Genomic DNA, 27345 nt, shown 5'->3' on the forward strand with positions numbered 1-27345 from the left:
AAATATCTTTTACTAAATATGAACGTTTTCTACCTGTCCTTGTTTAAATTATGAAAGAAGTTATTATGCTTGAGAATCTCTAGAATGTCGAATACTTTCCACTAAACAGTTGTCTTCTACTTTGGTTCGTTTTTTTAACAACCATTTAAAAAACATATTTTGCTTTTGTTTTATTTTTTACTGCAATTCCTGTAGAGTAGCTTTTATAGTGTTAATTTGTATGTGCTACAAAATAAAAGCCTTTCCTTTACATTAGGTTTGTGGGCATTTTATTTTGAATTGTTCCAATCATGGCACTTCAAAGGAACAGCACATCAAAGGAACAGCCTGTGATGTCACGGTGCACATTCTACTGGAAAAACCCTTAAATAGGGGAGACATTCAACCAACTTTAGTGGATCTCGGATGGCAGAAACACAAAACAACCTGGTTGTTAAAACAAAGACAAGGCAGACGCAGAGAAACGCAGACGCAAACGCTGACGCATATACAATGGCAGAAGCAAAAATGGAAATGGTCATCACACCAGAAATCTTAGAAAGACCAAAACCTGAGGTTGATAAAGCCGCACAACCAAATACTGAAAAGTCTCCTGTGGCACAACCACCAAAGGAAATGGTTGTGAAACCAAAGAAACAAAAAAAGCAAAAACAGAAAAGAGTGGCTGAAGAACCAAGAAGACCAATTACTCGGGCATATGCCCGGGTTCTTCTTGAAGCTCAAAACAGCACGGGTGATGGAGCAAACCCGAAAAATGAAGAAATGGAAAAAAACACTGAAGCCACTTCTGAAAAAGAAAAGGCTGAATCCCTCCCCATTTCAAATACAAAGGAGGACATGGAGAGAGAGGGAAATGGGAAGAACCCCAGCAGACCAAACCCTGTGCCTAATGAATGGAATTGGCAATATATACCCTATCCCATTCTTAGACCCCCGTTTAATCCCTGGCACCAGATTGCTGCTCTCAGACACCAACTGGAAGCCTCCCAATACCATCAGAACAACCTTTACTGGAAAATGGTAGGTGCAAACAAGAGGGCCTCTTATCACCAGTTTCAGGTGAACAAACTTCATGAACAAATTCACGAGAACAAGCAAAATCATGAGGAAACGATTAAAGACCTCATAGAGCAGCTGGAAGAGGCTTCTAGTAATAAGCCCAATGACATCAGTGAGACAGACACTCTCGCAAATGACAATGAAGCTATTGTCATATTGGATGAGGTGATGGCTACCCTGCAGGACCAAATCAGCCACCCTACCACAGAGCAGTGTGTGGAGTCTGCCACTCCAAGCACAGAGGCTTCACACACTGACTCTGTAGGACTGAAGTCCTCTAAGGAGGCTGAATTTGAGCTCAAATGTAGGATTCAGCAAGAGCAGATTGAGATGCTCCAGAAACAGCTCCTAGCAGCTCAAAATCAGCTTGAAGAGCAGGCCGTTAAACATAGGCAGGAGCAGGAGACACTCAACCTGGAAATCAGTGACCTGAAATCCCAGCTCTGCCCCAACAAGGCCCTTCATGATTTGAAGGTAGAGTCTCTTGAGCGAGAGCTGAAAGAGGCCAAAGTTTCCTCACTTAAAATCCCACAGCAGCACAAAGAACAAAATTCCACTGCTGCAAATGAAATGCATAAATGTGAGCCTCTGAAAGAAAACGAGACTGGAGAACAGGAGAAGATGGAAAAAGAGGACTCACTGCCATCCACTGCAATGTCTCTGCAGGAGCCTCAGAAAGAAAAAGACACCACAGAGCAACAGAAGATAGAAAAAGAAGAGTCAGCTGCATTCTCTGTACAGGAATCTTTGCAAAGTCTACGAGACAAACAGAAAATGCTCAATGTCAAGGTGGCTGAACTCGAGAGTGAAGTTAAGAGCCTGCCAGAGATTCCGCCAAGTAAGAAGAAGAACAAGAAGAAGCGGAACTGTGTGCGTCCCCAATTTCACATAATTGGTCTCAACATCAAGTCCTAAAAATCATATTTATATACAACTAAATTGTCAGTGAACATTTGAACCCCTCTCGGTCGAGACAGAAGGCCACCCCTTCCTGAGCCCGGTTCTGTCAGAGGTTTCTCCCCATTAAGAGGGAGTTTTTCCTCTCCACTGTCGCCAAGTGCTTGCTCATAGGGGATTTGGGGGCTTTTTTTAACACCAACCACTGATAAGTTCACTGACATCAAATTTAAGACTCAGCAAATATGGAAATGGATCATTCGTCATCAAGTGAGGAATCATCCATTTAAAACATGTTTGCTGAGTCATATTTAGTTGTATATAAATATGATTTCTGTCACACTAAGGCCAATCACAGACTAATTTGGACAATTGGTAAAAAAATAAATAAATTGAAAAAATTGAAAAAAAGTAATTGTGTCATTGTTTCGTGTAAATTTCAAATAACATGCCATTTTATGTCAACATATTTCTGTTACATTTGTAGTGCTCGTGGTCTTATATTCTTATGATCCTGTTTATTTGATGAGTATATCCTTCTGCCTTACTTCACATATTTACTGCTGCTTGGCTAGCTTTAGTCATGCTAGCATCAGCACGGGTAGAAACAGATACACATCAGAGACATCACATGTAGCTACATGTAGCTTACATGTAGCTCGACATTCTGTCGCCTCGGCAACCACCAAGATCTTACTGCCTACAGACAGTCAGTAACTCTCATTGGATAATGTTAATAAATATCTTTTACTAAATATGAACGTTTTCTACCTGTCCTTGTTTAAATTATGAAAGAAGTTATTATGCTTGAGAATCTCTAGAATGTCGAATACTTTCCACTAAACAGTTGTCTTCTACTTTGGTTCGTTTTTTTAACAACCATTTAAAAAACATATTTTGCTTTTGTTTTATTTTTTACTGCAATTCCTGTAGAGTAGCTTTTATAGTGTTAATTTGTATGTGCTACAAAATAAAAGCCTTTCCTTTACATTAGGTTTGTGGGCATTTTATTTTGAATTGTTCCAATCATGGCACTTCAAAGGAACAGCACATCAAAGGAACAGCCTGTGATGTCACGGTGCACATTCTACTGGAAAAACCCTTAAATAGGGGAGACATTCAACCAACTTTAGTGGATCTCGGATGGCAGAAACACAAAACAACCTGGTTGTTAAAACAAAGACAAGGCAGACGCAGAGAAACGCAGACGCAAACGCTGACGCATATACAATGGCAGAAGCAAAAATGGAAATGGTCATCACACCAGAAATCTTAGAAAGACCAAAACCTGAGGTTGATAAAGCCGCACAACCAAATACTGAAAAGTCTCCTGTGGCACAACCACCAAAGGAAATGGTTGTGAAACCAAAGAAACAAAAAAAGCAAAAACAGAAAAGAGTGGCTGAAGAACCAAGAAGACCAATTACTCGGGCATATGCCCGGGTTCTTCTTGAAGCTCAAAACAGCACGGGTGATGGAGCAAACCCGAAAAATGAAGAAATGGAAAAAAACACTGAAGCCACTTCTGAAAAAGAAAAGGCTGAATCCCTCCCCATTTCAAATACAAAGGAGGACATGGAGAGAGAGGGAAATGGGAAGAACCCCAGCAGACCAAACCCTGTGCCTAATGAATGGAATTGGCAATATATACCCTATCCCATTCTTAGACCCCCGTTTAATCCCTGGCACCAGATTGCTGCTCTCAGACACCAACTGGAAGCCTCCCAATACCATCAGAACAACCTTTACTGGAAAATGGTAGGTGCAAACAAGAGGGCCTCTTATCACCAGTTTCAGGTGAACAAACTTCATGAACAAATTCACGAGAACAAGCAAAATCATGAGGAAACGATTAAAGACCTCATAGAGCAGCTGGAAGAGGCTTCTAGTAATAAGCCCAATGACATCAGTGAGACAGACACTCTCGCAAATGACAATGAAGCTATTGTCATATTGGATGAGGTGATGGCTACCCTGCAGGACCAAATCAGCCACCCTACCACAGAGCAGTGTGTGGAGTCTGCCACTCCAAGCACAGAGGCTTCACACACTGACTCTGTAGGACTGAAGTCCTCTAAGGAGGCTGAATTTGAGCTCAAATGTAGGATTCAGCAAGAGCAGATTGAGATGCTCCAGAAACAGCTCCTAGCAGCTCAAAATCAGCTTGAAGAGCAGGCCGTTAAACATAGGCAGGAGCAGGAGACACTCAACCTGGAAATCAGTGACCTGAAATCCCAGCTCTGCCCCAACAAGGCCCTTCATGATTTGAAGGTAGAGTCTCTTGAGCGAGAGCTGAAAGAGGCCAAAGTTTCCTCACTTAAAATCCCACAGCAGCACAAAGAACAAAATTCCACTGCTGCAAATGAAATGCATAAATGTGAGCCTCTGAAAGAAAACGAGACTGGAGAACAGGAGAAGATGGAAAAAGAGGACTCACTGCCATCCACTGCAATGTCTCTGCAGGAGCCTCAGAAAGAAAAAGACACCACAGAGCAACAGAAGATAGAAAAAGAAGAGTCAGCTGCATTCTCTGTACAGGAATCTTTGCAAAGTCTACGAGACAAACAGAAAATGCTCAATGTCAAGGTGGCTGAACTCGAGAGTGAAGTTAAGAGCCTGCCAGAGATTCCGCCAAGTAAGAAGAAGAACAAGAAGAAGCGGAACTGTGTGCGTCCCCAATTTCACATAATTGGTCTCAACATCAAGTCCTAAAAATCATATTTATATACAACTAAATTGTCAGTGAACATTTGAACCCCTCTCGGTCGAGACAGAAGGCCACCCCTTCCTGAGCCCGGTTCTGTCAGAGGTTTCTCCCCATTAAGAGGGAGTTTTTCCTCTCCACTGTCGCCAAGTGCTTGCTCATAGGGGATTTGGGGGCTTTTTTTAACACCAACCACTGATAAGTTCACTGACATCAAATTTAAGACTCAGCAAATATGGAAATGGATCATTCGTCATCAAGTGAGGAATCATCCATTTAAAACATGTTTGCTGAGTCATATTTAGTTGTATATAAATATGATTTCTGTCACACTAAGGCCAATCACAGACTAATTTGGACAATTGGTAAAAAAATAAATAAATTGAAAAAATTGAAAAAAAGTAATTGTGTCATTGTTTCGTGTAAATTTCAAATAACATGCCATTTTATGTCAACATATTTCTGTTACATTTGTAGTGCTCGTGGTCTTATATTCTTATGATCCTGTTTATTTGATGAGTATATCCTTCTGCCTTACTTCACATATTTACTGCTGCTTGGCTAGCTTTAGTCATGCTAGCATCAGCACGGGTAGAAACAGATACACATCAGAGACATCACATGTAGCTACATGTAGCTTACATGTAGCTCGACATTCTGTCGCCTCGGCAACCACCAAGATCTTACTGCCTACAGACAGTCAGTAACTCTCATTGGATAATGTTAATAAATATCTTTTACTAAATATGAACGTTTTCTACCTGTCCTTGTTTAAATTATGAAAGAAGTTATTATGCTTGAGAATCTCTAGAATGTCGAATACTTTCCACTAAACAGTTGTCTTCTACTTTGGTTCGTTTTTTTAACAACCATTTAAAAAACATATTTTGCTTTTGTTTTATTTTTTACTGCAATTCCTGTAGAGTAGCTTTTATAGTGTTAATTTGTATGTGCTACAAAATAAAAGCCTTTCCTTTACATTAGGTTTGTGGGCATTTTATTTTGAATTGTTCCAATCATGGCACTTCAAAGGAACAGCACATCAAAGGAACAGCCTGTGATGTCACGGTGCACATTCTACTGGAAAAACCCTTAAATAGGGGAGATATTCAACCAACTTTAGTGGATCTCGGATGGCAGAAACACAAAACAACCTGGTTGTTAAAACAAAGACAAGGCAGACGCAGAGAAACACAGACGCAAACGCTGACGCATATACAATGGCAGAAGCAAAAATAGAAATGGTCATCACACCAAAAATCTTAGAAAGACCAAAACCTGAGGTTGATAAAGCCGCACAACCAAATAGTGAAAAGTCTCCTGTGGCACAACCACCAAAGGAAATGGTTGTGAAACCAAAGAAACAAAAAAAGCAAAAACAGAAAAGAGTGGCTGAAGAACCAAGAAGACCAATTACTCGGGCATATGCCCGGGCTCTTCTTGAAGCTCAAAACAGCACGGGTGATGGAGCAAACCCGAAAAATGAAGAAATGGAAAAAAACACTGAAGCCACTTCTGAAAAAGAAAAGGCTGAATCCCTCCCCATTTCAAATACAAAGGAGGACATGGAGAGAGAGGGAAATGGGAAGAACCCCAGCAGACCAAACCCTGTGCCTAATGAATGGAATTGGAAATATATACCCTATCCCATTCTTAGACCCCCGTTTAATCCCTGGCATGAGATTGCTGCTCTCAGACACCAACTGGAAGCCTCCCAATACCATCAGAACAACCTTTACTGGAAAATGGTAGGTGCAAACAAGAGGGCCTCTTATCACCAGTTTCAGGTGAACAAACTTCATGAACAAATTCACGAGAACAAGCAAAATCATGAGGAAACGATTAAAGACCTCATAGAGCAGCTGGAAGAGGCTTCTAGTAATAAGCCCAATGACATCAGTGAGACAGACACTCTCGCAAATGACAATGAAGCTATTGTCATATTGGATGAGGTGATGGCTACCCTGCAGGACCAAATCAGCCACCCTACCACAGAGCAGTGTGTGGAGTCTGCCACTCCAAGCACAGAGGCTTCACACACTGACTCTGTAGGACTGAAGTCCTCTAAGGAGGCTGAATTTGAGCTCAAATGTAGGATTCAGCAAGAGCAGATTGAGATGCTCCAGAAACAGCTCCTAGCAGCTCAAAATCAGCTTGAAGAGCAGGCCGTTAAACATAGGCAGGAGCAGGAGACACTCAACCTGGAAATCAGTGACCTGAAATCCCAGCTCTGCCCCAACAAGGCCCTTCATGATTTGAAGGTAGAGTCTCTTGAGCGAGAGCTGAAAGAGGCCAAAGTTTCCTCACTTAAAATCCCACAGCAGCACAAAGAACAAAATTCCACTGCTGCAAATGAAATGCATAAATGTGAGCCTCTGAAAGAAAACGAGACTGGAGAACAGGAGAAGATGGAAAAAGAGGACTCACTGCCATCCACTTCAATGTCTCTGCAGGAGCCTCAGAAAGAAAAAGACACCACAGAACAACAGAAGATAGAAAAAGAAGAGTCAGCTGCATTCTCTGTACAGGAATCTTTGCAAAGTCTACGAGACAAACAGAAAATGCTCAATGTCAAGGTGGCTGAACTCGAGAGTGAAGTTAAGAGCCTGCCAGAGATTCCGCCAAGTAAGAAGAAGAACAAGAAGAAGCGGAACTGTGTGCGTCCCCAATTTCACATAATTGGTCTCAACATCAAGTCCTAAAAATCATATTTATATACAACTAAATTGTCAGTGAACATTTGAACCCCTCTCGGTCAAGACAGAAGGCCACCCCTTCCTGAGCCCGGTTCTGTCAGAGGTTTCTCCCCATTAAGAGGGAGTTTTTCCTCTCCACTGTCGCCAAGTGCTTGCTCATAGGGGATTTGGGGGCTTTTTTTAACACCAACCACTGATAAGTTCACTGACATCAAATTTAAGACTCAGCAAATATGGAAATGGATCATTCGTCATCAAGTGAGGAATCATCCATTTAAAACATGTTTGCTGAGTCATATTTAGTTGTATATAAATATGATTTCTGTCACACTAAGGCCAATCACAGACTAATTTGGACAATTGGTAAAAAAATAAATAAATTGAAAAAATTGAAAAAAAGTAGTTTTGTCATTGTTTCGTGTAGATTTCAAATAACATGCCATTTTATGTCAACATATTTCTGTTACATTTGTAGTGCTCGTGGTCTTATATTCTTATGATCCTGTTTATTTGATGAGTATATCCTTCTGCCTTACTTCACATATTTACTGCTGCTTGGCTAGCTTTAGTCATGCTAGCATCAGCACGGGTAGAAACAGATACACATCAGAGACATCACATGTAGCTACATGTAGCTTACATGTAGCTCGACATTCTGTCGCCTCGGCAACCACCAAGATCTTACTGCCTACAGACAGTCAGTAACTCTCATTGGATAATGTTAATAAATATCTTTTACTAAATATGAACGTTTTCTACCTGTCCTTGTTTAAATTATGAAAGAAGTTATTATGCTTGAGAATCTCTAGAATGTCGAATACTTTCCACTAAACAGTTGTCTTCTACTTTGGTTCGTTTTTTTAACAACCATTTAAAAAACATATTTTGCTTTTGTTTTATTTTTTACTGCAATTCCTGTAGAGTAGCTTTTATAGTGTTAATTTGTATGTGCTACAAAATAAAAGCCTTTCCTTTACATTAGGTTTGTGGGCATTTTATTTTGAATTGTTCCAATCATGGCACTTCAAAGGAACAGCACATCAAAGGAACAGCCTGTGATGTCACAGTGCACATTCTACTGGAAAAACCCTTAAATAGGGGAGACATTCAACCAACTTTAGTGGATCTCGGATGGCAGAAACACAAAACAACCTGGTTGTTAAAACAAAGACAAGGCAGACGCAGAGAAACGCAGACGCAAACGCTGACGCATATACAATGGCAGAAGCAAAAATAGAAATGGTCATCACACCAGAAATCTTAGAAAGACCAAAACCTGAGGTTGATAAAGCCGCACAACCAAATACTGAAAAGTCTCCTGTGGCACAACCACCAAAGGAAATGGTTGTGAAACCAAAGAAACAAAAAAAGCAAAAACAGAAAAGAGTGGCTGAAGAACCAAGAAGACCAATTACTCGGGCATATGCCCGGGCTCTTCTTGAAGCTCAAAACAGCACGGGTGATGGAGCAAAACCGAAAAATGAAGAAATGGAAAAAAACACTGAAGCCACTTCTGAAAAAGAAAAGGCTGAATCCCTCCCCATTTCAAATACAAAGGAGGACATGGAGAGAGAGGGAAATGGGAAGAACCCCAGCAGACCAAACCCTGTGCCTAATGAATGGAATTGGCAATATATACCCTATCCCATTCTTAGACCCCCGTTTAATCCCTGGCACCAGATTGCTGCTCTCAGACACCAACTGGAAGCCTCCCAATACCATCAGAACAACCTTTACTGGAAAATGGTAGGTGCAAACAAGAGGGCCTCTTATCACCAGTTTCAGGTGAACAAACTTCATGAACAAATTCGTGAGAACAAGCAAAATCATGAGGAAACGATTAAAGACCTCATAGAGCAGCTGGAAGAGGCTTCTAGTAATAAGCCCAATGACATCAGTGAGACAGACACTCTCGCAAATGACAATGAAGCTATTGTCATATTGGATGAGGTGATGGCTACCCTGCAGGACCAAATCAGCCACCCTACCACAGAGCAGTGTGTGGAGTCTGCCACTCCAAGCACAGAGGCTTCACACACTGACTCTGTAGGACTGAAGTCCTCTAAGGAGGCTGAATTTGAGCTCAAATGTAGGATTCAGCAAGAGCAGATTGAGATGCTCCAGAAACAGCTCCTAGCAGCTCAAAATCAGCTTGAAGAGCAGGCCGTTAAACATAGGCAGGAGCAGGAGACACTCAACCTGGAAATCAGTGACCTGAAATCCCAGCTCTGCCCCAACAAGGCCCTTCATGATTTGAAGGTAGAGTCTCTTGAGCGAGAGCTGAAAGAGGCCAAAGTTTCCTCACTTAAAATCCCACAGCAGCACAAAGAACAAAATTCCACTGCTGCAAATGAAATGCATAAATGTGAGCCTCTGAAAGAAAACGAGACTGGAGAACAGGAGAAGATGGAAAAAGAGGACTCACTGCCATCCACTGCAATGTCTCTGCAGGAGCCTCAGAAAGAAAAAGACACCACAGAACAACAGAAGATAGAAAAAGAAGAGTCAGCTGCATTCTCTGTACAGGAATCTTTGCAAAGTCTACGAGACAAACAGAAAATGCTCAATGTCAAGGTGGCTGAACTCGAGAGTGAAGTTAAGAGCCTGCCAGAGATTCCGCCAAGTAAGAAGAAGAACAAGAAGAAGCGGAACTGTGTGCGTCCCCAATTTCACATAATTGGTCTCAACATCAAGTCCTAAAAATCATATTTATATACAACTAAATTGTCAGTGAACATTTGAACCCCTCTCGGTCGAGACAGAAGGCCACCCCTTCCTGAGCCCGGTTCTGTCAGAGGTTTCTCCCCATTAAGAGGGAGTTTTTCCTCTCCACTGTCGCCAAGTGCTTGCTCATAGGGGATTTGGGGGCTTTTTTTAACACCAACCACTGATAAGTTCACTGACATCAAATTTAAGACTCAGCAAATATGGAAATGGATCATTCGTCATCAAGTGAGGAATCATCCATTTAAAACATGTTTGCTGAGTCATATTTAGTTGTATATAAATATGATTTCTGTCACACTAAGGCCAATCACAGACTAATTTGGTCAATTGGTAAAAAAATAAATAAATTGAAAAAATTGAAAAAAAGTAGTTTTGTCATTGTTTCGTGTAGATTTCAAATAACATGCCATTTTATGTCAACATATTTCTGTTACATTTGTAGTGCTCGTGGTCTTATATTCTTATGATCCTGTTTATTTGATGAGTATATCCTTCTGCCTTACTTCACATATTTACTGCTGCTTGGCTAGCTTTAGTCATGCTAGCATCAGCACAGGTAGAAACAGATACACATCAGAGACATCACATGTAGCTACATGTAGCTTACATGTAGCTCGACATTCTGTCGCCTCGGCAACCACCAAGATCTTACTGCCTACAGACAGTCAGTAACTCTCATTGGATAATGTTAATAAATATCTTTTACTAAATATGAACATTTTCTACCTGTCCTTGTTTAAATTATGAAAGAAGTTATTATGCTTGAGAATCTCTAGAATGTCGAATACTTTCCACTAAACAGTTGTCTTCTACTTTGGTTCGTTTTTTTAACAACCATTTAAAAAACATATTTTGCTTTTGTTTTATTTTTTACTGCAATTCCTGTAGAGTAGCTTTTATAGTGTTAATTTGTATGTGCTACAAAATAAAAGCCTTTCCTTTACATTAGGTTTGTGGGCATTTTATTTTGAATTGTTCCAATCATGGCACTTCAAAGGAACAGCACATCAAAGGAACAGCCTGTGATGTCACGGTGCACATTCTACTGGAAAAACCCTTAAATAGGGGAGACATTCATCCAACTTTAGTGGATCTCGGATGGCAGAAACACAAAACAACCTGGTTGTTAAAACAAAGACAAGGCAGACGCAGAGAAACGCAGACGCAAACGCTGACGCATATACAATGGCAGAAGCAAAAATAGAAATGGTCATCACACCAGAAATCTTAGAAAGACCAAAACCTGAGGTTGATAAAGCCGCACAACCAAATACTGAAAAGTCTCCTGTGGCACAACCACCAAAGGAAATGGTTGTGAAACCAAAGAAACAAAAAAAGCAAAAACAGAAAAGAGTGGCTGAAGAACCAAGAAGACCAATTACTCGGGCATATGCCCGGGCTCTTCTTGAAGCTCAAAACAGCACGGGTGATGGAGCAAACCCGAAAAATGAAGAAATGGAAAAAAACACTGAAGCCACTTCTGAAAAAGAAAAGGCTGAATCCCTCCCCATTTCAAATACAAAGGAGGACATGGAGAGAGAGGGAAATGGGAAGAACCCCAGCAGACCAAACCCTGTGCCTAATGAATGGAATTGGAAATATATACCCTATCCCATTCTTAGACCCCCGTTTAATCCCTGGCACCAGATTGCTGCTCTCAGACACCAACTGGAAGCCTCCCAATACCATCAGAACAACCTTTACTGGAAAATGGTAGGTGCAAACAAGAGGGCCTCTTATCACCAGTTTCAGGTGAACAAACTTCATGAACAAATTCACGAGAACAAGCAAAATCATGAGGAAACGATTAAAGACCTCATAGAGCAGCTGGAAGAGGCTTCTAGTAATAAGCCCAATGACATCAGTGAGACAGACACTCTCGCAAATGACAATGAAGCTATTGTCATATTGGATGAGGTGATGGCTACCCTGCAGGACCAAATCAGCCACCCTACTACAGAGCAGTGTGTGGAGTCTGCCACTCCAAGCACAGAGGCTTCACACACTGACTCTGTAGGACTGAAGTCCTCTAAGGAGGCTGAATTTGAGCTCAAATGTAGGATTCAGCAAGAGCAGATTGAGATGCTCCAGAAACAGCTCCTAGCAGCTCAAAATCAGCTTGAAGAGCAGGCCGTTAAACATAGGCAGGAGCAGGAGAGACTCAACCTGGAAATCAGTGACCTGAAATCCCAGCTCTGCCCCAACAAGGCCCTTCATGATTTGAAGGTAGAGTCTCTTGAGCGAGAGCTGAAAGAGGCCAAAGTTTCCTCACTTAAAATCCCACAGCAGCACAAAGAACAAAATTCCACTGCTGCAAATGAAATGCATAAATGTGAGCCTCTGAAAGAAAACGAGACTGGAGAACAGGAGAAGATGGAAAAAGAGGACTCACTGCCATCCACTGCAATGTCTCTGCAGGAGCCTCAGAAAGAAAAAGACACCACAGAACAACAGAAGATAGAAAAAGAAGAGTCAGCTGCATTCTCTGTACAGGAATCTTTGCAAAGTCTACGAGACAAACAGAAAATGCTCAATGTCAAGGTGGCTGAACTCGAGAGTGAAGTTAAGAGCCTGCCAGAGATTCCGCCAAGTAAGAAGAAGAACAAGAAGAAGCGGAACTGTGTGCGTCCCCAATTTCACATAATTGGTCTCAACATCAAGTCCTAAAAATCATATTTATATACAACTAAATTGTCAGTGAACATTTGAACCCCTCTCGGTCGAGACAGAAGGCCACCCCTTCCTGAGCCCGGTTCTGTCAGAGGTTTCTCCCCATTAAGAGGGAGTTTTTCCTCTCCACTGTCGCCAAGTGCTTGCTCATAGGGGATTTGGGGGCTTTTTTTAACACCAACCACTGATAAGTTCACTGACATCAAATTTAAGACTCAGCAAATATGGAAATGGATCATTCGTCATCAAGTGAGGAATCATCCATTTAAAACATGTTTGCTGAGTCATATTTAGTTGTATATAAATATGATTTCTGTCACACTAAGGCCAATCACAGACTAATTTGGTCAATTGGTAAAAAAATAAATAAATTGAAAAAATTGAAAAAAAGTACTTTTGTCATTGTTTCGTGTAGATTTCAAATAACATGCCATTTTATGTCAACATATTTCTGTTACATTTGTAGTGCTCGTGGTCTTATATTCTTATGATCCTGTTTATTTGATGAGTATATCCTTCTGCCTTACTTCACATATTTACTGCTGCTTGGCTAGCTTTAGTCATGCTAGCATCAGCACAGGTAGAAACAGATACACATCAGAGACATCACATGTAGCTACATGTAGCTTACATGTAGCTCGACATTCTGTCGCCTCGGCAACCACCAAGATCTTACTGCCTACAGACAGTCAGTAACTCTCATTGGATAATGTTAATAAATATATTTTACTAAATATGAACATTTTCTACCTGTCCTTGTTTAAATTATGAAAGAAGTTATTATGCTTGAGAATCTCTAGAATGTCGAATACTTTCCACTAAACAGTTGTCTTCTACTTTGGTTCGTTTTTTTAACAACCATTTAAAAAACATATTTTGCTTTTGTTTTATTTTTTACTGCAATTCCTGTAGAGTAGCTTTTATAGTGTTAATTTGTATGTGCTACAAAATAAAAGCCTTTCCTTTACATTAGGTTTGTGGGCATTTTATTTTGAATTGTTCCAATCATGGCACTTCAAAGGAACAGCACATCAAAGGAACAGCCTGTGATGTCACGGTGCACATTCTACTGGAAAAACCCTTAAATAGGGGAGACATTCATCCAACTTTAGTGGATCTCGGATGGCAGAAACACAAAACAACCTGGTTGTTAAAACAAAGACAAGGCAGACGCAGAGAAACGCAGACGCAAACGCTGACGCATATACAATGGCAGAAGCAAAAATAGAAATGGTCATCACACCAGAAATCTTAGAAAGACCAAAACCTGAGGTTGATAAAGCCGCACAACCAAATACTGAAAAGTCTCCTGTGGCACAACCACCAAAGGAAATGGTTGTGAAACCAAAGAAACAAAAAAAGCAAAAACAGAAAAGAGTGGCTGAAGAACCAAGAAGACCAATTACTCGGGCATATGCCCGGGCTCTTCTTGAAGCTCAAAACAGCACGGGTGATGGAGCAAACCCGAAAAATGAAGAAATGGAAAAAAACACTGAAGCCACTTCTGAAAAAGAAAAGGCTGAATCCCTCCCCATTTCAAATACAAAGGAGGACATGGAGAGAGAGGGAAATGGGAAGAACCCCAGCAGACCAAACCCTGTGCCTAATGAATGGAATTGGAAATATATACCCTATCCCATTCTTAGACCCCCGTTTAATCCCTGGCACCAGATTGCTGCTCTCAGACACCAACTGGAAGCCTCCCAATACCATCAGAACAACCTTTACTGGAAAATGGTAGGTGCAAACAAGAGGGCCTCTTATCACCAGTTTCAGGTGAACAAACTTCATGAACAAATTCACGAGAACAAGCAAAATCATGAGGAAACGATTAAAGACCTCATAGAGCAGCTGGAAGAGGCTTCTAGTAATAAGCCCAATGACATCAGTGAGACAGACACTCTCGCAAATGACAATGAAGCTATTGTCATATTGGATGAGGTGATGGCTACCCTGCAGGACCAAATCAGCCACCCTACTACAGAGCAGTGTGTGGAGTCTGCCACTCCAAGCACAGAGGCTTCACACACTGACTCTGTAGGACTGAAGTCCTCTAAGGAGGCTGAATTTGAGCTCAAATGTAGGATTCAGCAAGAGCAGATTGAGATGCTCCAGAAACAGCTCCTAGCAGCTCAAAATCAGCTTGAAGAGCAGGCCGTTAAACATAGGCAGGAGCAGGAGAGACTCAACCTGGAAATCAGTGACCTGAAATCCCAGCTCTGCCCCAACAAGGCCCTTCATGATTTGAAGGTAGAGTCTCTTGAGCGAGAGCTGAAAGAGGCCAAAGTTTCCTCACTTAAAATCCCACAGCAGCACAAAGAACAAAATTCCACTGCTGCAAATGAAATGCATAAATGTGAGCCTCTGAAAGAAAACGAGACTGGAGAACAGGAGAAGATGGAAAAAGAGGACTCACTGCCATCCACTGCAATGTCTCTGCAGGAGCCTCAGAAAGAAAAAGACACCACAGAACAACAGAAGATAGAAAAAGAAGAGTCAGCTGCATTCTCTGTACAGGAATCTTTGCAAAGTCTACGAGACAAACAGAAAATGCTCAATGTCAAGGTGGCTGAACTCGAGAGTGAAGTTAAGAGCCTGCCAGAGATTCCGCCAAGTAAGAAGAAGAACAAGAAGAAGCGGAACTGTGTGCGTCCCCAATTTCACATAATTGGTCTCAACATCAAGTCCTAAAAATCATATTTATATACAACTAAATTGTCAGTGAACATTTGAACCCCTCTCGGTCGAGACAGAAGGCCACCCCTTCCTGAGCCCGGTTCTGTCAGAGGTTTCTCCCCATTAAGAGGGAGTTTTTCCTCTCCACTGTCGCCAAGTGCTTGCTCATAGGGGATTTGGGGGCTTTTTTTAACACCAACCACTGATAAGTTCACTGACATCAAATTTAAGACTCAGCAAATATGGAAATGGATCATTCGTCATCAAGTGAGGAATCATCCATTTAAAACATGTTTGCTGAGTCATATTTAGTTGTATATAAATATGATTTCTGTCACACTAAGGCCAATCACAGACTAATTTGGTCAATTGGTAAAAAAATAAATAAATTGAAAAAATTGAAAAAAAGTACTTTTGTCATTGTTTCGTGTAGATTTCAAATAACATGCCATTTTATGTCAACATATTTCTGTTACATTTGTAGTGCTCGTGGTCTTATATTCTTATGATCCTGTTTATTTGATGAGTATATCCTTCTGCCTTACTTCACATATTTACTGCTGCTTGGCTAGCTTTAGTCATGCTAGCATCAGCACGGGTAGAAACAGATACACATCAGAGACATCACATGTAGCTACATGTAGCTTAAACTCATGGGCTGTGTCCCAATTAAGAGACCGCACGCTTGAAGTACGCACACTAAGCGCACTACGCGTACTACGTACGGTGCGTACTATAAGTACGAGAAGTGCGGAAGTGAGAGGCTTGTGAAATGGGACGGTCTAGCCTTCGTCGCGCTGTTCAGGTTGCCTAGCAACCATGATACTAACCGCGAGGAACGTTTCATACAGCTTTGTGTGACAGAAATGAAGGAGAAAAATGTTTTGTTGGTCATTCATTTTTGTCATGACATCACTTTGATTAGTTGAGTATCTGAGGCTGAGACCACGGGACTGTAAAACATGATTGTTGGGCTTCATTTCTGTACCGAACAGTTATTTCAAGATTAGTTAGTAAATAACAATTAGCTAATGTTGGTCACGAGACTAAAATCATCTCACTGTGGTAATGTAAATATAATATGGCCAATATTATAGTATTGTCAGATTATTATGATATATGCATATACATACATATATACATATACACACACACACACACATATATATATATACACATATATATACAACCAAGTTAACGTTGAAAGTACAAACATCACTAATGTCACATAACTTTGCCGACATGTGGCCAATAGTAATGTTTTAATGTTCTTCGTTATTAAACATTCGCACATAAATAAGTGACGTCATATTCAGTACTTACCTTTGAAAGTTCGGCCGCTCCCTTCTGCTGTATTTTGCGGCAAAATTATCCACACCCATTTGAAGTACACTTCGAATTGGGACAGCCGTCGTCGCGTGGCGGTGACATAACCGCACTTAAAATGCGTACTTCAAGCGTGCAGACCCTGAATTGGGACACAGCGTCGGACTGGACATACACACACCCACAACCACCTACACACAACGCTGATCATTTTATTAAAGATGAAAGACTTTAGACAGTTTTTCAACTCTCAGTAATGCCATAGTGATCGTTTGATATATGGACCTGCAGCGGAGTTTAGGCCCAGACACGGCTAGTGACGTCAGACTTAACGACCGGATTATGCTCAGCCATTGTTGTGAGTGCGCACGCCAAGGGGCTGCAAGACATTTATACAGCCGTATTTCGCACATGACTATGAAAGGCGGAAGAGGAAGTAGTTCCTTTGAATGTGGACAATCCGAATGTTATAGTTTCTTTCCACTGTGTTCCTGTTAATGATAAACTACAAATTTACCCTAAATTACTAAAATATCGATATTTTAATGTGAGAATCGATTCTAGAACATAAATGATTGGTATCGGAGGAATCGATATTTCAGAATCGATCCGCACATCACTAGCAAACATGACAAGTGAAATCTCCCACAGCAAGATTAAACATGTGAGAGGTTGATCGCGCAGAGAATCGCTGACAACGTGAGTGCGTGTGTAAAAGCAGCAGGATATATATTTTAGTTCAGCCAAATAAGACAGGTCAGGGTGAAGAAGTGACAGCCAAAGAAAAGCTTACCACAAAACGGAAAAGAACAAAAAGAAAGTGCAGCTTTATGGTTTCATGGACAAAAGAATTTCTGTGGCTGCAATATGACAAGCTAAATAACCAGGGGTGCACATAAGTGGACCGCAGGTGAGCATTTGCTGTCAAAATAAAAAACGCGCACAAGATAAGAAGTTGCAACGCGTGTTTGCGTACATAAGATTTTCTGGAGGAGGACAGACATTTGTTTAGAACTCTTAAAGATGTCGAAGAAGCTCCTTTAAGCAATTACTTTGGTGTTCCTCCACCTCCAAAGAAATGTCAGAAGGAGTCCGAACCACAAAAGAAGCGTGTATTCTCTGAAAAGTGGTTGCAGGAGGTAAGCTGGCTTCAAACAAATGATGAACGCACAGAGATGTGGTGCAGAATGTGCCGTGAAAATCCCACTCTAGCGGACAAAAACAGTGCCTTTTATATGGACGCAAACGCGTTTTGCAACTTCTTATCTGGTGCGCGTCTTTTATTTTGACAGCGAATGCGCACCTGCGGACCACTTATGTGCACCCGTGTAAATAACATAATGTTCTGCCGGGTGTGTTGTTGGTTTTCCCTCGATTTCTGAGTCGACAAGCGCCTTTGTTACTGGGACCAGTAATTTTAAGAAAGGCCCCCATTAGAACCCATGAGAAATGCAAGAAATGCATTATTATTATTCCAGAAATAAACAGTTAAACATTTTTCTGGTGTTACGAATTCATTTCAGTAGGTAAATAGTGTGAAACATATTTGCTTATATAGGAAATATCTGTTACACAGAGTGGTGATAGCATGACACGTTCAAAGTAACAGTGAATGAGCAACAACTGGACTTAAATACATAAATAGCCCTTTTTGAACTAGAAGTCATAGTCATACATTTCATTCACACCCAAATGCATTGGGGACAATCGAAGGTTCAGTATCTTGCCCTTTGATGTGTGGACTGATAGCATTGGGGACTGAAGCACTGATTAGTACACATAGCCAAAGCTGCCCAACATAAATGATTCCATGTTGGTTAAAGACCAAATCAATCAGCTGCATATACACTGCAAAAACTCAAAATCTTATCAAGTATATTGGTCTTGTTTCTAGTCAAAATTTCTCATCACACTTAAAATACGAGAAATCAGCTACAGAGTAACATTTCAGTGAGATATAGGAACTTGTGAAAAAGTCTTGAAAACATATTGTTTGATTTTATTGTTTTATTTTTTGTGCCTTTTAACATTTCACAAAATAAACTTGTGAAACACATGTTTTTGTTGGCTGGTTAGAGTTGCATGGATCGCAGATTTATCCGTTTTTTGTGAATATAAGCTGCTGACTGGTGAGCAGAATTGTCAGCTTGGTATGTTAGTGTTCATCAGTTAATCATAAAACATATTTAGCGCTTATAACAAATATATTATGCTAAATAAAGACAGATTTTTCCACAATGGATATGATAGTAAGAGTTAGTAAACCTCTATTAAAGTCTCCCTCTGCAGCCTGTTGTTTCTTAGATTCAGCATTGAAACTGAATTTAAAACAAAAATTAGATGACATTCTGTCGCCTCGGCAACCACCAAGATCTTACTGCCTACAGACAGTCAGTAACTCTCATTGGATAATGTTAATAAATATCTTTTACTAAATATGAACGTTTTCTACCTGTCCTTGTTTAAATTATGAAAGAAGTTATTATGCTTGAGAATCTCTAGAATGTCGAATACTTTCCACTAAACAGTTGTCTTCTACTTTGGTTCGTTTTTTTAACAACCATTTAAAAAACATATTTTGCTTTTGTTTTATTTTTTACTGCCATTCCTGTAGAGTAGCTTTTATAGTGTTCATTTGTATGTGCTACAAAATAAAAGCCTTTCCTTTACATTAGGTTTGTGGGCATTTTATTTTGAATTGTTCCAATCATGGCACTTCAAAGGAACAGCACATCAAAGGAACAGCCTGTGATGTCACGGTGCACATTCTACTGGAAAAACCCTTAAATAGGGGAGACATTCAACCAACTTTAGTGGATCTCGGATGGCAGAAACACAAAACAACCTGGTTGTTAAAACAAAGACAAGGCAGACGCAGAGAAACGCAGACGCAAACGCTGACGCATATACAATGGCAGAAGCAAAAATAGAAATGGTCATCACACCAGAAATCTTAGAAAGACCAAAACCTGAGGTTGATAAAGCCGCACAACCAAATACTGAAAAGTCTCCTGTGGCACAACCACCAAAGGAAATGGTTGTGAAACCAAAGAAACAAAAAAAGCAAAAACAGAAAAGAGTGGCTGAAGAACCAAGAAGACCAATTACTCGGGCATATGCCCGGGCTCTTCTTGAAGCTCAAAACAGCACGGGTGATGGAGCAAACCCGAAAAATGAAGAAATGGAAAAAAACACTGAAGCCACTTCTGAAAAAGAAAAGGCTGAATCCCTCCCCATTTCAAATACAAAGGAGGACATGGAGAGAGAGGGAAATGGGAAGAACCCCAGCAGACCAAACCCTGTGCCTAATGAATGGAATTGGCAATATATACCCTATCCCATTCTTAGACCCCCGTTTAATCCCTGGCACCAGATTGCTGCTCTCAGACACCAACTGGAAGCCTCCCAATACCATCAGAACAACCTTTACTGGAAAATGGTAGGTGCAAACAAGAGGGCCTCTTATCACCAGTTTCAGGTGAACAAACTTCATGAACAAATTCACGAGAACAAGCAAAATCATGAGGAAACGATTAGAGACCTCATAGAGCAGCTGGAAGAGGCTTCTAGTAATAAGCCCAATGACATCAGTGAGACAGACACTCTCGCAAATGACAATGAAGCTATTGTCATATTGGATGAGGTGATGGCTACCCTGCAGGACCAAATCAGCCACCCTACCACAGAGCAGTGTGTGGAGTCTGCCACTCCAAGCACAGAGGCTTCACACACTGACTCTGTAGGACTGAAGTCCTCTAAGGAGGCTGAATTTGAGCTCAAATGTAGGATTCAGCAAGAGCAGATTGAGATGCTCCAGAAACAGCTCCTAGCAGCTCAAAATCAGCTTGAAGAGCAGGCCGTTAAACATAGGCAGGAGCAGGAGACACTCAACCTGGAAATCAGTGACCTGAAATCCCAGCTCTGCCCCAACAAGGCCCTTCATGATTTGAAGGTAGAGTCTCTTGAGCGAGAGCTGAAAGAGGCCAAAGTTTCCTCACTTAAAATCCCACAGCAGCACAAAGAACAAAATTCCACTGCTGCAAATGAAATGCATAAATGTGAGCCTCTGAAAGAAAACGAGACTGGAGAACAGGAGAAGATGGAAAAAGAGGACTCACTGCCATCCACTGCAATGTCTCTGCAGGAGCCTCAGAAAGAAAAAGACACCACAGAACAACAGAAGATAGAAAAAGAAGAGTCAGCTGCATTCTCTGTACAGGAATCTTTGCAAAGTCTACGAGACAAACAGAAAATGCTCAATGTCAAGGTGGCTGAACTCGAGAGTGAAGTTAAGAGCCTGCCAGAGATTCCGCCAAGTAAGAAGAAGAACAAGAAGAAGCGGAACTGTGTGCGTCCCCAATTTCACATAATTGGTCTCAACATCAAGTCCTAAAAATCATATTTATATACAACTAAATTGTCAGTGAACATTTGAACCCCTCTCGGTCGAGACAGAAGGCCACCCCTTCCTGAGCCCGGTTCTGTCAGAGGTTTCTCCCCATTAAGAGGGAGTTTTTCCTCTCCACTGTCGCCAAGTGCTTGCTCATAGGGGATTTGGGGGCGTTTTTTAACACCAACCACTGATAAGTTCACTGACATCAAATTTAAGACTCAGCAAATATGGAAATGGATCATTCGTCATCAAGTGAGGAATCATCCATTTAAAACATGTTTGCTGAGTCATATTTAGTTGTATATAAATATGATTTCTGTCACACTAAGGCCAATCACAGACTAATTTGGACAATTGGTAAAAAAATAAATAAATTGAAAAAATTGAAAAAAAGTACTTTTGTCATTGTTTCGTGTAGATTTCAAATAACATGCCATTTTATGTCAACATATTTCTGTTACATTTGTAGTGCTCGTGGTCTTATATTCTTATGATCCTGTTTATTTGATGAGTATATCCTTCTGCCTTACTTCACATATTTACTGCTGCTTGGCTAGCTTTAGTCATGCTAGCATCAGCACGGGTAGAAACAGATACACATCAGAGACATCACATGTAGCTACATGTAGCTTACATGTAGCTCGACATTCTGTCGCCTCGGCAACCACCAAGATCTTACTGCCTACAGACAGTCAGTAACTCTCATTGGATAATGTTAATAAATATCTTTTACTAAATATGAACGTTTTCTACCTGTCCTTGTTTAAATTATGAAAGAAGTTATTATGCTTGAGAATCTCTAGAATGTCGAATACTTTCCACTAAACAGTTGTCTTCTACTTTGGTTCGTTTTTTTAACAACCATTTAAAAAACATATTTTGCTTTTGTTTTATTTTTTACTGCAATTCCTGTAGAGTAGCTTTTATAGTGTTAATTTGTATGTGCTACAAAATAAAAGCCTTTCCTTTACATTAGGTTTGTGGGCATTTTATTTTGAATTGTTCCAATCATGGCACTTCAAAGGAACAGCACATCAAAGGAACAGCCTGTGATGTCACGGTGCACATTCTACTGGAAAAACCCTTAAATAGGGGAGATATTCAACCAACTTTAGTGGATCTCGGATGGCAGAAACACAAAACAACCTGGTTGTTAAAACAAAGACAAGGCAGACGCAGAGAAACGCAGACGCAAACGCTGACGCATATACAATGGCAGAAGCAAAAATGGAAATGGTCATCACACCAGAAATCTTAGAAAGACCAAAACCTGAGGTTGATAAAGCCGCACAACCAAATACTGAAAAGTCTCCTGTGGCACAACCACCAAAGGAAATGGTTGTGAAACCAAAGAAACAAAAAAAGCAAAAACAGAAAAGAGTGGCTGAAGAACCAAGAAGACCAATTACTCGGGCATATGCCCGGGCTCTTCTTGAAGCTCAAAACAGCACGGGTGATGGAGCAAACCCGAAAAATGAAGAAATGGAAAAAAACACTGAAGCCACTTCTGAAAAAGAAAAGGCTGAATCCCTCCCCATTTCAAATACAAAGGAGGACATGGAGAGAGAGGGAAATGGGAAGAACCCCAGCAGACCAAACCCTGTGCCTAATGAATGGAATTGGAAATATATACCCTATCCCATTCTTAGACCCCCGTTTAATCCCTGGCACCAGATTGCTGCTCTCAGACACCAACTGGAAGCCTCCCAATACCATCAGAACAACCTTTACTGGAAAATGGTAGGTGCAAACAAGAGGGCCTCTTATCACCAGTTTCAGGTGAACAAACTTCATGAACAAATTCACGAGAACAAGCAAAATCATGAGGAAACGATTAAAGACCTCATAGAGCAGCTGGAAGAGGCTTCTAGTAATAAGCCCAATGACATCAGTGAGACAGACACTCTCGCAAATGACAATGAAGCTATTGTCATATTGGATGAGGTGATGGCTACCCTGCAGGACCAAATCAGCCACCCTACTACAGAGCAGTGTGTGGAGTCTGCCACTCCAAGCACAGAGGCTTCACACACTGACTCTGTAGGACTGAAGTCCTCTAAGGAGGCTGAATTTGAGCTCAAATGTAGGATTCAGCAAGAGCAGATTGAGATGCTCCAGAAACAGCTCCTAGCAGCTCAAAATCAGCTTGAAGAGCAGGCCGTTAAACATAGGCAGGAGCAGGAGACACTCAACCTGGAAATCAGTGACCTGAAATCCCAGCTCTGCCCCAACAAGGCCCTTCATGATTTGAAGGTAGAGTCTCTTGAGCGAGAGCTGAAAGAGGCCAAAGTTTCCTCACTTAAAATCCCACAGCAGCACAAAGAACAAAATTCCACTGCTGCAAATGAAATGCATAAATGTGAGCCTCTGAAAGAAAACGAGACTGGAGAACAGGAGAAGATGGAAAAAGAGGACTCACTGCCATCCACTGCAATGTCTCTGCAGGAGCCTCAGAAAGAAAAAGACACCACAGAACAACAGAAGATAGAAAAAGAAGAGTCAGCTGCATTCTCTGTACAGGAATCTTTGCAAAGTCTACGAGACAAACAGAAAATGCTCAATGTCAAGGTGGCTGAACTCGAGAGTGAAGTTAAGAGCCTGCCAGAGATTCCGCCAAGTAAGAAGAAGAACAAGAAGAAGCGGAACTGTGTGCGTCCCCAATTTCACATAATTGGTCTCAACATCAAGTCCTAAAAATCATATTTATATACAACTAAATTGTCAGTGAACATTTGAACCCCTCTCGGTCGAGACAGAAGGCCACCCCTTCCTGAGCCCGGTTCTGTCAGAGGTTTCTCCCCATTAAGAGGGAGTTTTTCCTCTCCACTGTCGCCAAGTGCTTGCTCATAGGGGATTTGGGGGCTTTTTTTAACACCAACCACTGATAAGTTCACTGACATCAAATTTAAGACTCAGCAAATATGGAAATGGATCATTCGTCATCAAGTGAGGAATCATCCATTTAAAACATGTTTGCTGAGTCATATTTAGTTGTATATAAATATGATTTCTGTCACACTAAGGCCAATCACAGACTAATTTGGACAATTGGTAAAAAAATAAATAAATTAAAAAAATTGAAAAAAAGTACTTTTGTCATTGTTTCGTGTAGATTTCAAATAACATGCCATTTTATGTCAACATATTTCTGTTACATTTGTAGTGCTCGTGGTCTTATATTCTTATGATCCTGTTTATTTGATGAGTATATCCTTCTGCCTTACTTCATATATTTACTGCTGCTTGGCTAGCTTTAGTCATGCTAGCATCAGCACGGGTAGAAACAGATACACATCAGAGACATCACATGTAGCTACATGTAGCTTACATGTAGCTCGACATTCTGTCGCCTCGGCAACCACCAAGATCTTACTGCCTACAGACAGTCAGTAACTCTCATTGGATAATGTTAATAAATATCTTTTACTAAATATGAACGTTTTCTACCTGTCCTTGTTTAAATTATGAAAGAAGTTATTATGCTTGAGAATCTCTAGAATGTCGAATACTTTCCACTAAACAGTTGTCTTCTACTTTGGTTTGTTTTTTTAACAACCATTTAAAAAACATATTTTGCTTTTGTTTTATTTTTTACTGCCATTCCTGTAGAGTAGCTTTTATAGTGTTAATTTGTATGTGCTACAAAATAAAAGCCTTTCCTTTACATTAGGTTTGTGGGCATTTTATTTTGAATTGTTCCAATCATGGCACTTCAAAGGAACAGCACATCAAAGGAACAGCCTGTGATGTCACGGTGCACATTCTACTGGAAAAACCCTTAAATAGGGGAGATATTCAACCAACTTTAGTGGATCTCGGATGGCAGAAACACAAAACAACCTGGTTGTTAAAACAAAGACAAGGCAGACGCAGAGAAACGCAGACGCAAACGCTGACGCATATACAATGGCAGAAGCAAAAATAGAAATGGTCATCACACCAAAAATCTTAGAAAGACCAAAACCTGAGGTTGATAAAGCCGCACAACCAAATACTGAAAAGTCTCCTGTGGCACAACCACCAAAGGAAATGGTTGTGAAACCAAAGAAACAAAAAAAGCAAAAACAGAAAAGAGTGGCTGAAGAACCAAGAAGACCAATTACTCGGGCATATGCCCGGGCTCTTCTTGAAGCTCAAAACAGCACGGGTGATGGAGCAAACCCGAAAAATGAAGAAATGGAAAAAAACACTGAAGCCACTTCTGAAAAAGAAAAGGCTGAATCCCTCCCCATTTCAAATACAAAGGAGGACATGGAGAGAGAGGGAAATGGGAAGAACCCCAGCAGACCAAACCCTGTGCCTAATGAATGGAATTGGCAATATATACCCTATCCCATTCTTAGACCCCCGTTTAATCCCTGGCACCAGATTGCTGCTCTCAGACACCAACTGGAAGCCTCCCAATACCATCAGAACAACCTTTACTGGAAAATGGTAGGTGCAAACAAGAGGGCCTCTTATCACCAGTTTCAGGTGAACAAACTTCATGAACAAATTCACGAGAACAAGCAAAATCATGAGGAAACGATTAAAGACCTCATAGAGCAGCTGGAAGAGGCTTCTAGTAATAAGCCCAATGACATCAGTGAGACAGACACTCTCGCAAATGACAATGAAGCTATTGTCATATTGGATGAGGTGATGGCTACCCTGCAGGACCAAATCAGCCACCCTACTACAGAGCAGTGTGTGGAGTCTGCCACTCCAAGCACAGAGGCTTCACACACTGACTCTGTAGGACTGAAGTCCTCTAAGGAGGCTGAATTTGAGCTCAAATGTAGGATTCAGCAAGAGCAGATTGAGATGCTCCAGAAACAGCTCCTAGCAGCTCAAAATCAGCTTGAAGAGCAGGCCGTTAAACATAGGCAGGAGCAGGAGAGACTCAACCTGGAAATCAGTGACCTGAAATCCCAGCTCTGCCCCAACAAGGCCCTTCATGATTTGAAGGTAGAGTCTCTTGAGCGAGAGCTGAAAGAGGCCAAAGTTTCCTCACTTAAAATCCCACAGCAGCACAAAGAACAAAATTCCACTGCTGCAAATGAAATGCATAAATGTGAGCCTCTGAAAGAAAACGAGACTGGAGAACAGGAGAAGATGGAAAAAGAGGACTCACTGCCATCCACTGCAATGTCTCTGCAGGAGCCTCAGAAAGAAAAAGACACCACAGAACAACAGAAGATAGAAAAAGAAGAGTCAGCTGCATTCTCTGTACAGGAATCTTTGCAAAGTCTACGAGACAAACAGAAAATGCTCAATGTCAAGGTGGCTGAACTCGAGAGTGAAGTTAAGAGCCTGCCAGAGATTCCGCCAAGTAAGAAGAAGAACAAGAAGAAGCGGAACTGTGTGCGTCCCCAATTTCACATAATTGGTCTCAACATCAAGTCCTAAAAATCATATTTATATACAACTAAATTGTCAGTGAACATTTGAACCCCTCTCGGTCGAGACAGAAGGCCACCCCTTCCTGAGCCCGGTTCTGTCAGAGGTTTCTCCCCATTAAGAGGGAGTTTTTCCTCTCCACTGTCGCCAAGTGCTTGCTCATAGGGGATTTGGGGGCTTTTTTTAACACCAACCACTGATAAGTTCACTGACATCAAATTTAAGACTCAGCAAATATGGAAATGGATCATTCGTCATCAAGTGAGGAATCATCCATTTAAAACATGTTTGCTGAGTCATATTTAGTTGTATATAAATATGATTTCTGTCACACTAAGGCCAATCACAGACTAATTTGGACAATTGGTAAAAAAATAAATAAATTGAAAAAATTGAAAAAAAGTACTTTTGTCATTGTTTCGTGTAGATTTCAAATAACATGCCATTTTATGTCAACATATTTCTGTTACATTTGTAGTGCTCGTGGTCTTATATTCTTATGATCCTGTTTATTTGATGAGTATATCCTTCTGCCTTACTTCATATATTTACTGCTGCTTGGCTAGCTTTAGTCATGCTAGCATCAGCACGGGTAGAAACAGATACACATCAGAGACATCACATGTAGCTACATGTAGCTTACATGTAGCTCGACATTCTGTCGCCTCGGCAACCACCAAGATCTTACTGCCTACAGACAGTCAGTAACTCTCATTGGATAATGTTAATAAATATCTTTTACTAAATATGAACGTTTTCTACCTGTCCTTGTTTAAATTATGAAAGAAGTTATTATGCTTGAGAATCTCTAGAATGTC

The 27345-nt window shown here is 40.8% G+C and overlaps 9 protein-coding genes across 9 annotated transcripts; all 9 read left to right on the plus strand.

Annotated features, from left to right (window-relative positions):
- Positions 1 to 331: 331 nt before the first annotated feature.
- Positions 332 to 2367, plus strand: LOC148106059 (uncharacterized). The gene has a single exon (XM_087846870.1). The coding sequence runs from the start codon at positions 406 to 408 to the stop codon at positions 1972 to 1974; it is 1569 nt and encodes a 522-aa protein (XP_087702996.1). The 5' UTR covers positions 332 to 405; the 3' UTR covers positions 1975 to 2367.
- Positions 2368 to 3025: 658 nt separating this feature from the next.
- On the plus strand, positions 3026 to 5061 carry LOC148106060 (uncharacterized). The gene has a single exon (XM_087846876.1). It carries the CDS (start codon positions 3100 to 3102, stop codon positions 4666 to 4668), a length of 1569 nt encoding a protein of 522 aa, XP_087703002.1. The 5' UTR covers positions 3026 to 3099; the 3' UTR covers positions 4669 to 5061.
- Positions 5062 to 5777: 716 nt separating this feature from the next.
- Positions 5778 to 7755, plus strand: LOC148106061 (uncharacterized). The gene has a single exon (XM_087846886.1). It carries the CDS (start codon positions 5794 to 5796, stop codon positions 7360 to 7362), a length of 1569 nt encoding a protein of 522 aa, XP_087703012.1. The 5' UTR covers positions 5778 to 5793; the 3' UTR covers positions 7363 to 7755.
- Positions 7756 to 7846: 91 nt separating this feature from the next.
- LOC148106062 (uncharacterized) lies at positions 7847 to 10551 on the plus strand. Its single transcript, XM_087846867.1, has one exon. It carries the CDS (start codon positions 8488 to 8490, stop codon positions 10054 to 10056), a length of 1569 nt encoding a protein of 522 aa, XP_087702993.1. The 5' UTR covers positions 7847 to 8487; the 3' UTR covers positions 10057 to 10551.
- A 617-nt stretch (positions 10552 to 11168) lies between these two features.
- On the plus strand, positions 11169 to 13117 carry LOC148106063 (uncharacterized). Its single transcript, XM_087852485.1, has one exon. It carries the CDS (start codon positions 11182 to 11184, stop codon positions 12748 to 12750), a length of 1569 nt encoding a protein of 522 aa, XP_087708611.1. The 5' UTR covers positions 11169 to 11181; the 3' UTR covers positions 12751 to 13117.
- A 745-nt stretch (positions 13118 to 13862) lies between these two features.
- LOC148106064 (uncharacterized) lies at positions 13863 to 15811 on the plus strand. Its single transcript, XM_087852491.1, has one exon. It carries the CDS (start codon positions 13876 to 13878, stop codon positions 15442 to 15444), a length of 1569 nt encoding a protein of 522 aa, XP_087708617.1. The 5' UTR covers positions 13863 to 13875; the 3' UTR covers positions 15445 to 15811.
- A 3614-nt stretch (positions 15812 to 19425) lies between these two features.
- Positions 19426 to 21327, plus strand: LOC148106065 (uncharacterized). The gene has a single exon (XM_087852497.1). It carries the CDS (start codon positions 19580 to 19582, stop codon positions 21146 to 21148), a length of 1569 nt encoding a protein of 522 aa, XP_087708623.1. The 5' UTR covers positions 19426 to 19579; the 3' UTR covers positions 21149 to 21327.
- A 903-nt stretch (positions 21328 to 22230) lies between these two features.
- On the plus strand, positions 22231 to 24235 carry LOC148106066 (uncharacterized). The gene has a single exon (XM_087852504.1). It carries the CDS (start codon positions 22274 to 22276, stop codon positions 23840 to 23842), a length of 1569 nt encoding a protein of 522 aa, XP_087708630.1. The 5' UTR covers positions 22231 to 22273; the 3' UTR covers positions 23843 to 24235.
- A 713-nt stretch (positions 24236 to 24948) lies between these two features.
- On the plus strand, positions 24949 to 26929 carry LOC148106067 (uncharacterized). The gene has a single exon (XM_087852512.1). The coding sequence runs from the start codon at positions 24968 to 24970 to the stop codon at positions 26534 to 26536; it is 1569 nt and encodes a 522-aa protein (XP_087708638.1). The 5' UTR covers positions 24949 to 24967; the 3' UTR covers positions 26537 to 26929.
- Positions 26930 to 27345: the final 416 nt, after the last annotated feature.

Source organism: Neolamprologus brichardi, chromosome 2 (genome assembly GCF_056152115.1).
Source record: "Neolamprologus brichardi isolate AB-2024 chromosome 2, ASM5615211v1, whole genome shotgun sequence".
NCBI lineage: Eukaryota > Metazoa > Chordata > Actinopteri > Cichliformes > Cichlidae > Neolamprologus > Neolamprologus brichardi.